Source organism: Phocoena phocoena, chromosome 9, assembly GCF_963924675.1.
Source record: "Phocoena phocoena chromosome 9, mPhoPho1.1, whole genome shotgun sequence".
Taxonomy (NCBI): domain Eukaryota; kingdom Metazoa; phylum Chordata; class Mammalia; order Artiodactyla; family Phocoenidae; genus Phocoena; species Phocoena phocoena.
In genome coordinates this window covers 47,110,681-47,127,869 of record NC_089227.1, presented here as the reverse complement: position 1 = coordinate 47,127,869, position 17,189 = coordinate 47,110,681, and the positions used below count along the sequence as shown (strand labels likewise).

The 17,189-nt window shown below is 38.3% G+C and overlaps 1 protein-coding gene across 4 annotated transcripts in view; it reads left to right on the top strand.

The window, feature by feature from the left end:
• The window catches only part of DYNC1I1 (dynein cytoplasmic 1 intermediate chain 1), a 338,242-nt gene that overhangs the window by 46,728 nt on the left and 274,325 nt on the right, over window positions 1-17,189 (top strand). For 2 of the 4 annotated variants that reach the window (XM_065884069.1, XM_065884071.1), the window contains 2 exons: window positions 2,012-2,126; window positions 4,842-4,932. In XM_065884069.1, coding sequence (XP_065740141.1) covers window positions 2,012-2,126; window positions 4,842-4,932 — 206 coding nt within the window. Of the gene's footprint in view, window positions 1-2,011; window positions 2,127-4,790; window positions 4,933-17,189 lie in introns of all 4 variants that reach the window. The other 2 variants (XM_065884070.1, XM_065884068.1) reach the window with 1 other exon arrangement.

Genomic DNA, 17,189 nt, shown 5'->3' with positions numbered 1-17,189 from the left:
GTCCAGTTTTGGCTTAACTCTTCACTGTAAAACCATGCTATTCTGTATTGGCTTCCTGAGATGAATTTTGCTTATCTTCGTTTCTTCATTTGTATTTTAGCAGTGGCAGTGGTAATTCCCTTTTCTTTCATTTCCCCCTTTTCCTTCAGTCCTTTTTTTTAACTTTATGGTATGTGAATAATATAGATCCTCACTCTGCAAGGTCCTTTTTCTTATCTTAGTTCTGTCTTTGCCTCTGTTGTATGCATAAGCTTTGGAACTTGCTAGTTTAAATGTTAAAATTGGGAAAGAACGTGAACTTTGATATCTTCCAAGATTAAACTGCCGCTTCAGAATTTTGGGTTATATGAGAGTGCCTGAATCTTCTAGTATCCTCATTAGCCCTTATCGATCCCCATAATGGCAGTTTTCCCTCTGATGACAGGTAAACTTCAAACATATGACTGCATTTTAAGCCTGAGGCGAATAATAATAGAAGCCTTGAGCCTAGCACTATGTGCAAAGATGCATTTTACTTATAATTGGGGTGTAGGTTACCATCTGGGAGTAAGTCAAGGTTGCATGGACTCTTTCTGCTTTAGATGCCACAACAGAAATTATGCTTCACTGCTTTGAAATGTACTTTGCACTCCTGAAAGAGGTAATGTTTCTGTTAGGGAGCCCAGCTTGCCCCTGGGGAGAAAGGTGTGTCTGATAACTGGATAATTGGCTTTTGACAAGCTCTAAGACAACTTCATGCCTGTAAACTCACAAAGCCTTGTCGTGAGGTAGCTGCACATCAAATAGGATGTTATCATGTTTCAGATGTGGGGCAAATGCCTTGTCTTAAGTAGTAATTGTGTTATGAAAAAGAAGAGACCCAAGAATTCCCCCCAGAATTCCACCACTAACCTTCTTTAACCTGTATTTTGACTTGTTGCTATCCTATAAAAAGACAAACTGGATCTGACTGTAAGAGACTCAGACAAGATGTGTTTTTAAGATAGAACTTGGGGAAAGAATGTCTCTCTCCTAAATGATTTTTTGTCTTGTATTTTTCTACACGATAATTTTCTCCTTTGAGTTAATATGTATAATGGAAGCCTGTGAAAATCAGAATTGGGCTTCCCTGGTGGCGCAATGGTTGTGAATCTGCCTGCCAATGCAGGGGACACAGGTTTGAGCCCTGGTCTGGGAAGATCCCACATGCCGCGGAGCAGCTGGACCTGTGAGCCACAATTACTGAGCCTGCGCGTTTGGAGCCTGTGCTCCACAACAAGAGAGGCCACGATAGTGAGAGGCCCGCGCACCGCGAAGAAGAGTGGCCCCCGCTTGCCACAAGTAGAGAAAGCCCTCACACAGAAACAAAGACCCAACACAGCCATAAATAAATAAATAAATAAATTTTAAAATTCACGACATATGTCAATATTTAGAAAAAAAAAAGAAAATCAGAATTAAGCAACAATACTTACATCAGTATTGTTCGCGTGCTTTAATAAACATTTTAGCCTGGTTTATTTAAACCACGGTAAACTTAGATTACTGATATAATAGTGTATTGTACAGTAACAGATTTTCATAACTAGCTTTACTTTTTAGTCAGATCCCAATAATTCGTTGTTTGCATAATTCCAAACATGACCCATGAATATTACAAACACACTCATCAAGAACTGATCATATATCTTCCCAGAAGGGACAAGGGTTTAAAAAACCAGACAGAATTTTTTTTTAAATCACATCCCAGTTAGAAATATTTTGCCGTGATGGTTTCTTCTGAAACTGAGTGAGTAAAACCCTTATACCCTGTGATAGAGACAGGAAAAAGCCTTCAACCAAAGGAGAAAGTACTGGGTTAGTGATTATTAAATGGAGCAGTTACAGTGTTTTTTCGTCCTTTATACACATGATTATATCTATTTAGGGCTTTTGCCTGGTGTTTGCTGCCATGCATTTACCAGTTTCAGCCAGGAAAAGCATACCTTTAACTCTGTTATTCACTTTTCTTACTGGCATCTACTTTTTGTAGGCTGATATGCAGCAGAAGAAAGAACCAGTTCAGGATGACTCTGACCTGGATCGCAAACGCCGAGAGACAGAGGCTTTGCTGCAAAGCATTGGGATATCGCCGGAGCCCCCTCTAGGTACTTAAAAGTGCTTTGTGTCACTATTTCCTCAGATTTGACTTGTGTGGGATATACCATGTCCAGCATTTACTATTCTTTTACGTCTATTTTTGTTTTTATTTTGTAAGAAACGCTTTGGCTTATGGGTCAGATGTATTTATTTTTGGAATTGAGGGGGCTGGAAGGAAATAGGAGGACAGGTTGTAGAGTTGTTAGCAGTTTGCTGCTTATTGGCTGATTCTGCAGTCAACCTTCTCCACTGTGTTATTTGTTAAATGAGTTGCCACATGGTAAATACAAGAAATCTCGAAATTAAGAAAAAAAAATTGTTCTTCATTTTCATTGCTGAATCCCTGCCTCTCTCTGCCAACCTAAATACTGTGAATCTGGTTATGAATTTCATAACCACCACAGACATAGTTATTCCATGATGAAAATAGAATGCTCGATGGTAAATTTGAAGGAAAACTTAGAAGGGTGACAGATTAGCAGCTAATTAACAAGTTTAAATTTCTTTGACTCTGTTGTATATCTTGGTTTCATTGCTCATCGGCATTTTTACTGTAGCACCCTTCCTCCAACTCATTCACTCCTAGTTAATTATCCATGACCTCATTTTATCCAGGGTTTGGATATTCAACTATTTGTTTTATTTGTGTTGAAGGTAACTTGTACATAATGTGTTTACTCTGTCACTTAACTATATATCACTCATGTGATAAGTTATTTTATTTTTCTTTATCCATTTGCTTTCCATACATTTTAGAGTAATCCTAGGGTGTCTGTAAAACTACGTGATATCCAGTATAGTAAAACAAAACCTTTAAAAGTAATACATATAAATAAATGCAGTACAGGTCTCCTTTTATCAGTGGTTTGTCTTCTTTTATTTCCGTCATTGGCTTTTATATTAAAATAAATTTTCATGTATTTCCATAATTACTTAACAATAAAAATTATCCCATGTACAACAAAATGGCAAGTGTTTATATCACTATAAATAAGAAAAAGAGCAATATATCATAAGCATACAAATTATTAAGTATTGCTGAATATAATTTAATACACACAAAACTAAAACACCATGAAAAGGCATTTTATACTCAACTTCAGTTTGTAGCAGGTAAAATCATATGTCTAACAATGATATAATAAACCCAAATAAGACGTTGATTATTTTGTTAGCTTCTTTGTGGTATGAAAGAGGTAAACTATGGGATATTTGAGTGATGGACCTTCTTTGAGGAGCTGACAAATTTTTTAATTACTTAGTTGACAAGTGATATATATTAGACACTTTGCAATTATATTTTTGCCTCAAAATAGCCTTTGAAGTTCTGCTGCAATGTGAACAGTGGTTAAACCCAATAGTAGAATATCTATTCTCCCCTAACCTGCATAAAGCCAGCAATTAAACCTTAAGAGCAGAACAGTTTAAACATCCCTAAACCATGACCAAATTCTGAACTATCCCTGCATCCCTGCCAAAGGGCCCTGGCAAGGGTGGACCCCATTTTCAATTTTCATCCATGTCTCCGACTGACCCTCTGACTTATTGCAGAGGGTAATCAGTGAATTAATTGTAGAACCACGTGAAAATTCCTAGTTACTTGACAGATCTGCCATTGTGTTATAGGATTTGAACAAAATAGTTAAACTCTTTACCTTATTAAATAAATAAAAGGAAATTGCACATGATTGAAACCAAATGGGAATCTACACTACGTATTGAAGTTTCTTTCTGCCCATATGGCTTCTTTGGCATGTGTGATATTGAGAACCCGTTCTCATCTGGCCTGGAGCCACCTTGGCTATTTGGTGCAGCTTCTATCTGAAGGACATTTGGCTTATACCTGAAGGATAGAGAAAAAAATACATTTGCATTTCCTTTAGTTTTTTTCTTTTATTATCCTTGCTCTCAGACTTTCAGCTTTCACTGACCTTGATCTTTGAACTTGCTTCTCCTGTCTGCAGAACGGCAGTTTGCTTATGTGCACATGGCAGTGCTTTCTAGAGCTGCCAGAAGCAAAGGAACACAATTCACAAACACAGTAAACATTACAACGGGATGAAACTGTTAATTAAGTGTAAAAATAAAGCAGCCTGGCATTTTGCTTTGTTTTGAAAGAGATTTTTAAATTACCAGGTTCAACATTTACCCTTTCTCTATCTGTCACTTAGTCTCTCACAGCAAATGCAGTTTATACTCCATGGACAATAGATTTCCCTCCAAATGCAGACATACAACAGCCTTTTCTGACTCCCTGTGACCATTTAAAATGATTCAGAATCACTTATTTTATAATCTTTTAAAGTTTTATAGACACCTCATTTTATTTTCTAATAGGTCACATCTATACTAACAAAATAAAGTGGAGAATTAGAAGTATCTGGATAGTTCATGCTAGAGAGAGATTTGACTTGAATTATCTGGGTAACTGTTTTGATTCTCCATGTTACTTTGTTAAGGTGGACATGGCCTTAGAATCCCTAAGTTAATTCTGTCTAAATTCATTTCAAATTTTAATTTCCAAAATATGAAAAATTCACTTGACTTTCTTCCTTTTCTTTTCTTTCCTTTTTTTTTTTTTTTCCCTTATCCCATCTCAATCTCTCCTGGCCATACAACCACTTTAATTTGGGCCCATTTGTTTTGATTTGTCTGACGCTGCTCTTCCCCAGTGCAGTCGCTGCATTTTTTAACATGGGATACCTGTTATTTTCATTATTTAGTCCCAACCCCTATGTCTCCCTCCTCGAAATCAGTGAGCACTCCCAGTGAAGCTGGAAGCCAAGACTCAGGCGACCTGGGACCATTGACAAGGTAAGAATTTTCCCTTTACAAAGGCCATGGTGGGGTGTCAAGCCCACCATACAAGGCCCCCCCCCCCCGCCAAGAAAAAGGCCTGAAAACCACATCATTCTGTTGTACATTGTTAAACGTGCATGCATCTTCAACGTATCAGTCATTTTATGTTTACATTTATGGTGGCTTACTATTTTTGGTGGCATAGCATTGAATTTGAACCCTAGAAATGATAAACTTATATATTATCCTTCCGTGAATGGGCTAATTTAGCACCACGAACCTTGTTTCACAAACACAGACATATCCATTAGCTTAGGCCTAAAAGAAAGCAGGGAGGGACCAAAGACAAATGGAATATATATCCAGCTTCTTCTTATTCCACTTTGGTTTTGGTTTCCATGAGAATCTTTACGACTAGAATGCTGAGATGTTCTAACCCTAAATTTAATTTTTCAAAAGTCTTGTTTATTTGCTTAATAGAGTTGATTAACTTGAGAACTGGGTCCCCAAAGTGTTTTTATTATCATTACTAATTATTATAATCATCAGGATTGACTGCTCTGTTTTTGTCAATTGCCAAATTTTTATTACACTAGGTATATTCCAAGATTATGTAATTAGCTTCTCAAAGCAGATATAGACATTCTCTAATTTGACCACTGAGGGGACATCCAAAATGTAAAGATGTAACGAGAGAAAGGAGAAGGCTCATTAATATGCATGGAGTCATGGAAACTTTCTTAATCCAGGTGCCTTCAGCAGGATTCCCACATGAGGGTGCCTATAGGCAGGTGATAGAGATGAGTGGGGAGGGGGCCCGTGGCAGCTGGTTAGCAGGCACTCCCTTTATAAAGGTCAGATGTCTCCTCACAGCTCAGGCTGGTTGAGCTCAGGTGGGAACATGGACCCAGTGCTTCCACATCTTTCAATTTTTCATGAGAAGCTAAAAATTCAAGTGTTTGTGCAACAGTCTCCTAAATGTTAACTGTTAATGACTTTGTTAAAAGTAGTTGTGGGCTAGATCTTGTTGACAGTTTGTGACCTCTCTCTTTGGCTCTTAATTTTTTAAAACTCATGAAATATTTTAATAAAATTTCAAATAAAAGAAACAGTCATCCACAACACCACCATTCTGAGAAATCAGCCTTTGCCTTGTCAATGTACCTTTCAATCCTTGTCTACCTGTGTACATTTCTTGCTACCATATTATGTTCCTGGAGGAGAGGTATACAATTCTGCATTTTTCTCTGTTAACACATTATCACAAGCATTATGTTCTGAAAGTCCATTGTTTCCAGAAAAGCGTAGGCAATTTGGGTAGAGAAAACTATGGAAATGAGAGTAGTATTAGCCTGTGCTGTAGGCCTGTTTTTTGCTTTCTGAAACCAACGTGTAAGACTGAATAGATCTCACCAATATCTGCCTGTTGGTGTGTTTCAGACTTGAGTGTTTTGTTTTGATAGGGCCTTTTGAAACTAGTGGACACTGCTTTCAATTTGAGAAAAGTGAAAGTAGAGACTTTTGTGGGCACCAGGCTGGTTTATGTTAGTTTATGTTAGCCTTTGTGATTTGGGGTAGCACACGTCTTCTCTCATCTTTTGCTTTGAACACTTCAAAAGGTCTTTGAGGGGGAAAAAAAGTAATAATAACACAGCATGTACCATCTAACATTTATACAAGAGCAGGCACAATGTAATCACATTCCTTAGGGGGTCATTGGCCTGTCATTAAGTTAATATATTTGCCAGTTTCTGTACAACGATGGTGTTGTGTCAGTGATGCTTAGTGTCAAGGGTGCAGTTGGCAGCATTAAATACTGTTACTGACTTCATAGTTGATGAGCCCTTTTGAAAACTTCTAGAGAAAGCTGACCTATGCTGTTAGCACTCTGGGGACAGCAGCAGTTATTCCTTCTGAGAGAACATCATTTCATTTCTTTCCCCTTACATGAGTTTTTAACTTAATCACTTTGGAAGAGGCGCTGTCTACTCCTACCCCACACAAACTCCAACTAGCTTCAATTCTTTATAGGAACATTCTGGCAAGCGTAGGCAACTAGAAGTCAATGAGTATCTCCCTTGCTAAGTGCAGGTTTCCTAGAAATGCAAGGAAACTGGCTTTGAGGAAATGATGATTTTCAGAAAAACTAAGGATAAAATTGGCTTGAGATGTCATTAGGAATAACTTAATAAATCTTGCCCTTGTTTTTTTTTTTTTTTTTTTTTTTTTTTTTCCCCCCCGGTACGCGGGCCTCTCACTGTTGTGGCCTCTCCCGTTGCGGAGCACAGGCTCCGGACGCGCAGGCCAGCGGCCATGGCTCACGGGCCCAGCCGCTCCGCGGCATGTGGGATCCTCCCGGACCGGGGCACGAACCCGTATCCCCTGCATTGGCAGGCGGACTCTCAACCACTGCGCCACCCGGGAAGCCCCTCGCTCTTGTTTTGAACTTAGGAACATTCCGCCCAAATTTATGTTTTTGCTTCCATGAAATATATATGAGAGTTACATTTCAGAAGAATGTTATATTTCAGTTTTTAAAATTCCACTTGGAATGTCTTTTTCTGTAGAAGAAACATCTTTTGAAAACAGTTACTATTAACTCTAACACTTCATAAAACATGAGGCTGAGAAAAAACTTGGTAATTCCTAAGAATGTAACTCTATAGTCATAAATTTGCATATTTGTGTAGAATTTGGACCTTTTGAAAATGGAAAATCTTTCAGAAGATAACTTAGGAGTCAAATCAACATATCTGTTCCTACCTAAAGGGGCACATAAATTCTGTCATTCATTTGCCAACATTTCAAACCAAAACTACAATTTTCTTTTCAGAGCCAAAATTGGGAAACATTTCTTATATAAGCCCTGTAAGTGGTTAATTTGGAAATGGGCATACTTAATGTACCCTATTATAAAGAGAAGGTTAAAATAGTGCTTTAAAAAATCAGGTATAACAAAATTTTCTTTTATTGATTTAGTAAATTTTCTAAATTGAGTGAATAGAGTAGATATATCTAATAATTTTTCAATTATACTAGTGTGATTTAATTTTTAAACTTACAGTGTCATTATTTGTGTTCCAATTTCTGCTTCTGTTATTATGGCCTGCTTCTCATTTACCACTTACATTTGTGGTACTTTTCTCTTTCTCTTAATCAGTTTTTATAGAACCAATTAATCATTGCTCATTAAATATACTGGACAAAAGAAGAAGCTCTTGGGTTTCAAAAAAATCAATTTATTAATAAAAAATTTTAAAGACTAGTTTTACAAATAAATGTAGATGAAAAAAATCCTAAACATACTATTTGCAACTGGAATCCAACACAATATTAAAAGGATACAATGTTATGCTTGGGATATTGACTCAAAAATTGGGATTGATTAAATAATTCAAGGATATTTTAGTATAGGAAAATATGTTACCATAATTCAGCCTAGGAAAAGGTCAAAGAGGGAAAAGTAAATATTGCAGTATATTCTGAAATGGTACTTGCAAAACTTAAACATCTAGTCCCATATTTTAAAACTTAGTAAACTAGGAATAGAAATGTTTTTTCTCAGTATGATAAAGAATATTAATTTCAAACCAACAGCTTACATCCTTTATACATGAGAGTGTGAAGCAGTAGCACTTTATAGCTCTCAAACAAGAATGACTTATGGTTAGTTGAATACATGTCTCTCTTCCTCAGGGAATGTCAGGTCCTTGAGCAGGGAGTAGGTGATATTTGTGGTTGTATCCATATAGTAGGTATTCATTAAATGTTCGTTGAATGAATCAAGTATCCTCCTGCTTTTTACAGATCAGGGCACTGAGACACAGAGAGAATAAGTAATTTTCTCAAGCTCACACAGGACATAGCTACAGTGCTATGTTTGAACCTGGGCAGGATGATACAAGTTTCCACAATCTATACCTCAACCCTACATCAGCTCTAACGACAGTCGATAAAAGTGATACACAACCTACTCTGTTAGGTTACTATGATTAAACAAATAAATATCTGTTAAGCACTTGGAAAGGAGGCTGGCATATATTAAGTATATGTGAGTTTTAGCTATTACTGTTATTTTTTTTCGTACTTTGATTTAGCCCGGCCCTTAATCCCTAACCTTCAGGTATTCAACCAGAAATGAATCTAAGTGAGAATCATTCAGCCCACATTTATTCTTATTCACATGGATGGCTCACAAGGGACTTTGCACTAGGGCTCTTCTCATGTTTGGCTGAGATTCCTTAGGTGTCTCAGTGACAAAACTAAATTAGAGGCTGCACTGGCCTGTGGAAACTAGGAGAGTATTGACATCATAAAGTTTACTGTATACCAGAGCATAGGCTACACACTGTCCCAAACCTGATTCAAGAGGAAGACTTTCAAAAGGATTTCAAAGGTAAAATATGTCTCAATGTGATAACGTATTGTGCAATCTCTTGTTACAGTAACACCCATCCCGTAACATCCTTAAAAAAACAGTCATAGGGGAGATTATTCATGCTTGTCTTTTGTGACAAGTGACATGGGGTGGACGGATAGTAATACAGTTGATTTCTATCTTCCTTTTGGACCCTCTGTAGCCTTAACACCATCACTAAGTTCTACTTTCCAGTCAATCAAGGACACTCAAGTACCACTGCCTTTTATTTTTAACAATCTCTGATTATTATAGAAACAATATCAGTTCATTTTATACAATTAGAAAATATAGACAACAAAAATAGAAAAAAATCATATTCCTACAGAGAATATGCATTAGCACTCTTAATACCTTAGTGTATATTCTTTCACACAATATATATGTCATCATATATATGATAAATGATATCATACTGTGCAAACTGTTGAACTTACTTTTCTATTCAGGTATCTCTATTTTTCCATTTCAGTACATTTTCATCTTATCTAGTATCTATACCATCTTCAAATTTCCCCAGTTGCTCCCAGCATAATCCCATTATATTTAAAATTGATGCCTGTCTTCCCAGCTATCAGCACCTATTAACCAAAACGCTTATATCCATAGATTTTCTCTAGAGAGGTGAAGCCCCTTCCAAGGGGACCTTAGATGCAGCAACAGAAGAAATGTCTTCTGAAACACTTAACAGGAGAACAAAGGTACAAAGTGGATTAGAGGTCTTTCAGGCTTCCAGCTTCATGTGGACTCCAGATCAGAACTGGGACAGATGTCTGCAGATCCTCTCCTGTTCACTTCGAACATTAGGTCTCTATATAGTTAATATTAAGTATGATGTTGACAAAATACTTTGGGTAAAATTCAGATATTTGATAAACTCTGCCTTTCCCCCATCTACTTACTGCCTAGTGAACTCTGAACTCACAAATAAGGAAATTAGAATAATTTATTCATGGTCAGCTTGTGCTGGCTGCACCTGGTCACCACTTTTCTCTTGTAATTTGAGGAGAGGAAAATGTGCTCAGGGACCACGTGGGCTTAATGCCTGACAGAAAATCCTCAGGACTTTTTTTTTTTTTTTTTTTTGCTGTACGCGGGCCTCTCACTGTTGTGGCCTCTCCCGTTGCGGAGCGCAGGCTCCGGACATGCAGGCTCAGCGGCCATGGCTCACGGGCCCAGCCGCTCCGCGGCATGTGGGATCCTCCCGGACAGGGGCACGAACCCGTGTCTCCTGCATCGGCAGGCGGACTCTCAACCACCACGCCATCAGGGAAGCCCAATCCTCAGGACTTTTAACTTCATCCACAATTGAACTCCATAGGATTCCCTGGCACTACCTGAACCTCAAAGGATTTTTAACTCTTTTTGGTGAAAACATCACTATCTTTTAGGGTGCTCTGGTGAATCGGAAGCTAAAGGGAAGACTGTAAGGAGGTTTTAGTAAAGGTAGAAAAGTACAATTCAATAATGCAAAACCTTGGGGGTAGTTTAATAAGGCGAGTAAGATTTTGTGCATCCAAAATTCTTCAAATGATCATTATGTAAAGAGAAGCTGACAGGATGCTACCAGCTAGTTGGACTTAAGGGAGACTGAAATCACTGATTCGAGGCTGATTAAAAGTCAGTCTCTTTGGAAATCAAAGTGTACACTCTAGGGTTTTCTCTTTATGTAGCACATAGACTGATTAGTTAAAAATTGTTGATATCCTGTCACTCTGTCTCAGGCAGAGTGCTGTATATACCCATCTGGTTATAGTTATAGGGTAAACATCTATTTTTATCAAGGGGTTGCTGAGATTTCTTCTAGAGAGACTGCCTGCTTGACAGCAGGTCCTCTGTGTAAGATTTGGGGAAAACACATCCTTGCTCTGTGATGGGAAGTCTTGCATTTCTTTTTGAATCCAGCTCAGATGGACTCCCTGTATGGCTTAGTGTGGCCTGTATCAGAGCTCCATGTTAGAGCTTTAGCCAACAGAGGGAGGTTTCTCACACAGTAAATGAAGAAAGAGGCTTTTTAAAAAGAGCCTGGTATGAGTGTGTATTGCACTGTTCCAATTTTACTGCTGACACTGGAAAAAATCTTTATCATTGTCATTGCCAGACCAAAGTAAGGAAATCATTGAGGCTGGGAGGTAAAACATTAACTCATTATTTAAATGTCATTCTTAATTAATTGACATCACGGTAATGATTCTGACAGGTTGAGTGATGTGATGGATTTTAAAATGTCCTTATTGTTCACTGTATTACTTTTGGAAATGGCACTTAGAAAAAAAATTAGGGGATGACATTGACTGGAGATTTTCTGTTTGGCACTATGCTCACATTGGCCCAAACTGTTTTCTTTATCTGATTAGTGACGAGTGATTTGTTTGAAAGAGAAGACATGTGAACAAGAGTCCAGAAAAACTGTGGGACTCAGGGGAGCTCGGTATTCTGCCCTCGAGAGGTCTCTCCACCTTAAAGAGAAAAGAAGAAGATGACAATTTGAGCTCCAAGGTGGTTGCTTCAGGGACTAACAAAAGTTGCTAAGTTCAATTGGTAGAGAAGGTAGCTGGACTTTTTTTCATTCTCAGCACAAACTAGCATTATGGTCAGCATTCTTTTCAGTTTTATGGAGAAATGATTGACATACATCACTATTTAAGGCGCACAGCATGATGGTTTGATCTACATGTATTGTGTAATGATTAGCACGATAGGTTCAGCTAACACCCATCTTCTCATATGGGTACAATAAAAAGAAAAAGAAAAAAAGAAAAAACATTTTCACCTTGCAGTGAGAACTCTTAGGATTTACTATCTTAGCAACTTTCCTATATATCATACAGCAGTGTTAGCTTTAATCATCACGTTGTATGTTACAGCCCTAGTACTTATTTATCTTATAACTGGAAGTTTGTACCTTTTGACCCCCTTCATCTAATTCCCGCTCCCCCACGCTTTGCCTCTAGTAACCACAAGTGTGATCTCTTTTTCTATGAGTTTGTTTGGTTTGTTTGGATTCCACCTATCATTGAGATTATACAGTTTTGTCTTTTTCTGTCTGACTTATTTCAATTACCATAATGTCTTCAAGGTCCATCCATGTTGTCACAAACAGTAGGATTTCCTCATTTTTTATGGTTGAATAATATTTCATTATATATATGTGTGTGCATACCACAGCTTCTTTATCCATTCATGCCTTGAGGTCAGCATTTTCAAGATAGGCTGTCCTTCTTCAGTGTGGAAGTGAGCCTGAAAATTCTCCTGGCACCATGTGGTGACATTATGCCATACAAGACTGAGTTCTGTGTAAGTGGCTTGGCAGAGATGAAGGGAGTTAGGCAGACATGCCCTGATTTATTCTCTCATTTTTTAATAAAGAAAATAAAATCTATTTCTTTGGGAATCAGCTTGCCCTCACAATTCACACCCATCTGCAGAAAAGGCGAGTAAAGACTTCATTTGTTCATTCATTCGTCACATTCATTCAATAGATAGTTGAGAATTTATTGTATGACACACAATAAATGCTAGTCCTGCAAGGAATACAAAGATGGAGGAATTTTCTTACTTCTAAAGATCCCACTTCCAGTAAATTGACATATTTAATTTGAAGCCATCTAAGGAAATGTTTCTATGTAGTTACAGCTCTTCAATATTTGTACTCATAGAGATGAGCAATAATGTCATAAAGCATTATTCCCAGATCATCTATAATTAACTTGTATATTCTTGTGGGACAAGTGCTTTTGACTCATTACTACCCTACCTAGAGTCTTGACACATATTAGGTACTAGGTAAGTGTTTATTGATGTGTGTGTTTGTGTGCACGCTTGCACAGCTTACAAAAAACTGAATAGGATGGGTGCAGGATGAGTGGAGAGATGAGGACCCGGGTAATAGCAAGGTAGTTCAAGATTGCTGGGCTATAGTTGCCAGAGGGCGGACTTTACTCAAGGGGAACCATTGGCAGTGGTTAGAGGACTGAGGTACAAGGCGAGGATTTCTCACAGAAACAAGGCAGAAACCCAATTACTGGGATCAGGGCAAAAAGGTAGGGTAGGACTAACAGTGTGTTTGTCTTCATGTTTAGGCCCCTGGGCTTTGTAACAGTGCTTATTACATCCTTTAGACCATCTTCAGACTTGGCCTTAAGGCATGATACAGGGCTATTGAGGTCAAGTGGGTTGTAGGTTGGCAAAGAGAACTGAAATAAGAGGTGCTGGTATTTCTCCGTTCTTGTCCCATAGAGTGACAAGTTACTTATGAATGAGGTTATTGAGGACAAATATATTTAGAGAGCAAGGCGTTTGAGCTGGGCCTTAAATAGTGCCTATGCTTTGGACAAGTAGAGGTGGGAGAAAGGACATTCTAGATAATGGGAGAGGCAAAAACAAAGGAAAATGGTGGGGGAAGGAAGAGTATGGGATGTAGAATGAATGTGAAGGAGGCAGTATGAAAAGAGATCAAAGTCTGGGGGGCAAGTATGGCCTTAGAGATAGTTCAGATTCCTGGCTTCCATATCTAGTGGCTATCTATTGAATTTACTTGGCAGCTTATTAAAAACACAGATACCTAGGGCACAGGTCTAAGGTGAGATCTGGGCCACTGCATTTTAATAATGCTTTCAAGATTTGCAGACGAGTTTGGGGGAACCATTGGTCTGATAAAAAGGACCGAAGGTCTGAATGAGGACTGTGGCAATAGAGAAGGAAAGGAAAGACAGATGAGACAAGGAAGGGTGAAATGGCTTTGGTGTTACAGATGGATATGTCCAAAAAGCATGTAAAAAGGTGGGACTTGGAGTTCAAGGCTGATGAGGATGTTGGGGTTATTTTTTGCTGAAGATATATGGACATCTTTGGGATCACCTACAGTCAGAGCATAAAGGTGAGGGGAGAAGAAATAACCCTGGTTGGGGAATGTCTGTCTTTACGGGGATGGACAGAATAAGGACCCTTCCAAAGTTACAGTGAGAGAGGAGGAAAAGAAACAAGATTTTTAGGGTCAGGAAAACTAAAAGAAATAGCATGCTATGAAAGAGAAAATAGTCACCAGAATCATAGAGATCAAGGCTGAGAAAGAAGAATTAGCCTTGGGATTTGATAATTTGGAGGTCATTGTTACCATCATCGTCATCATTTTTGTTATTATTGCTTGTGTTATTTTATTTCCGTAGGCTGAGTTCCTGGAAGTGAAACGAGTCCTGGAGTAATTCTGTGTTTATGATTCTTGCTCCATATTGCTTTCCCAAAGAACTAATTTAAAATGCCACCAGCATATATGAGCGTGCCTCAGCCGCATTGAATACTATCATGACAAATGACAGTTCTTTACTACTGCCTTCCAAGTATTTATCAGACATCTCTTTCTTATAACCAAAACCAAAAAAAAAATGTAAGAGCAAAGATATTCTTTAAGGGAAGAATATTAAGGCTGTCTACTCTGGAGTCTAAAAAAGATGGGAAGAAGAAACCACTAACTTGCCGCTGAACAGGAAGAAATTAACGACTCATCAGAGAACAAGGTTACACAAAACAGACATCATGTCTTTTACTCCTGTTATACTTTCAGCAGAGGGCCAGGGATTGTTTTCTTTTGTTTGTTTCGTTTGAATTCGTTTGAATTTTCACTTCCCTCTATCTAATAAACCGAAACTGAGCAAATAATATTGGGCCAGTGTAGGGAGAATTTTATTAAGAAGCTGGATAGTGACGAATTGTTAAAAGGTTTAAAATATAAAGTTCTGTTAGTCTTTTCATAGGTCACTGCGAGTTTGAAAAATTTTGGCGTTTTGCTTCTTTTTTTTTAAAGAAATATTGAAAAACAAATTTTCCCCAAATTATAAACTAACTGTTACATGGTAGGCCTTTTTAGATGAGATGCCAGAGCCTACATTGTTTGGCATGTTTAGGATCAAATAGGTGAATGATTATTTTCCATGGTGTGGGAAGCTCCTGTACCTAGAATTTTGAAACAAAGTTAGGAAACGTGACCTTAAACGGTGTGTCCAGAACTGCCGATCCAACCATGGGACCATAGAGCCATGATGATGCCAGACTAGGTAAGGAATTATTGGGTTATTCAGGATCTGGGCAAATTGCAGGTTCCATAGGAAAGAGATCCTCCCTTGGGCCCTCAGAGAGCTAACCTAAGAAATCAACCTACAATTGATCAGAGCAGACAAACACAACTCTTAAAAATAAGCAAACAAAACCAAGATGGTTTCCCAGACAGGAACACCGAACAAAATCTGATTGACAGAGTTCAAGAAAGATTACATTCATCAAAACAGGTTCTGTTGGTCATCCCAAGAAATTGGGGGAAATGGAGGCTCTGGCAGAAGTGAGGGAGGTATGTCTAGTGTTGCTGAAGAATGTGGACATGGGCGTAGGACAGGGAGAAGCCGTAATAGTTAAACGTTCAGCTTCACGTGTTCTAATTCTAAAGATGCTGCTAAAGTTGCCTGGCTTCCCAGGAAGCTGGTCTTCAAGGGAAGAAGACTTTGTCAGGCTTGTATAATTGCTCAGCCTGGCAGTCAGTTATTGTTCTCATGACAGATTGGTAAATTGGCATCTAAAATACAACTTACTAGATCTAGAAGTCTTATTAGAACTAGTAGACTAACTCAGCTGCCTAAAATAAACAAGGCACTGATGAAAAATGAGTTTATGTCCCAGTCCTGCTCCATCTTTCAAAAACCGGGTCGAGGGCTTCCCTGGTGGCGCAGTGGTTGAGAGTCCGCCTGCCGATGCAGGGGACGCAGGTTCGTGCCCCGGTCCGGGAAGATCCCACATGCCACATAGCGGCTGGGCCCGTGAGCCATGGCTGCTGAGCCTGCGCGTCTGGAGCCTGTGCTCCGCAACGGGAGAGGCCACAACAGTGAGAGGCCTGTGTACCGCAAAAAAAAAAAAAAAAAAAAAAAAAAACCGGGTCGAATGGAATCTCTGATCTTTTCAAGAGGGAAGGTGTCTCCCTGCTCTGGCCTCCAAAGGATAATGAAAGTATAGTCCAGTGCCTGGGTGGCTGGCACAGAATAAACACTCACTGAAAGGAAATCATAGCTATCATTAGTATTAATCTTTCTTATGGCATTTACTTACTTTTTTCAGCTAACATTGATTGAAACTTTAAACTTTGCCAGGCCCTGGGCAAGTGATTGGAACTACTTTTTTCCTTGTATATATTATCAGTATGCATATCATTAGGTATAAATATTCATAGGTCTCATTCCTTTACTAAAATGTAAGATTCTTAAGTGCAAGTCCCATGTCCCACAGCATAAATGTGGTGCTTACAGGGCTTGTTTTACTTTCTTCCTTGTTCTGAGAAACTATTTATATGTTTTATCTCCCCATAAGAGTTGCAGTTTCCTTAGGAGTTCTTTTAATCCTCTAGCACAGTAGTTTACATATTAGGCTCTTAATAGGAATTTATTGAACAATTAAATGAATATTTTTATAAAAATATTCTGTCCCTGCATGCATTGATTGGTCCATTCCAGAGAGGACTGATAACTAGAACTAATTACTATAGTAAACAGGGTGATTTATGTATGAAAATACTTTGTGATAATATATTAAGTTCACATATATTTACTTACAGTTTTACTACTTCTTTCATTTAAAAAATAAACTACCTGGCAAGATTTCAAACTGTCCAAGAAGCTGTGGGGAAACCATCATTTTACTTTCAATGATACAGTAATTTGATGATAAGACGGTTAAAAAGTAAGAACTATGTCAGTTGGTTAAAGAAAAGTATTCCAGCTGGAGAAGAGAAAGCAGAAAGGCAGTTTAATAGTCATCTGACGTTTTAACATATCAGGCAGAAAAGAACCCTACAGGGCCTCTAGGCCTGCACCCT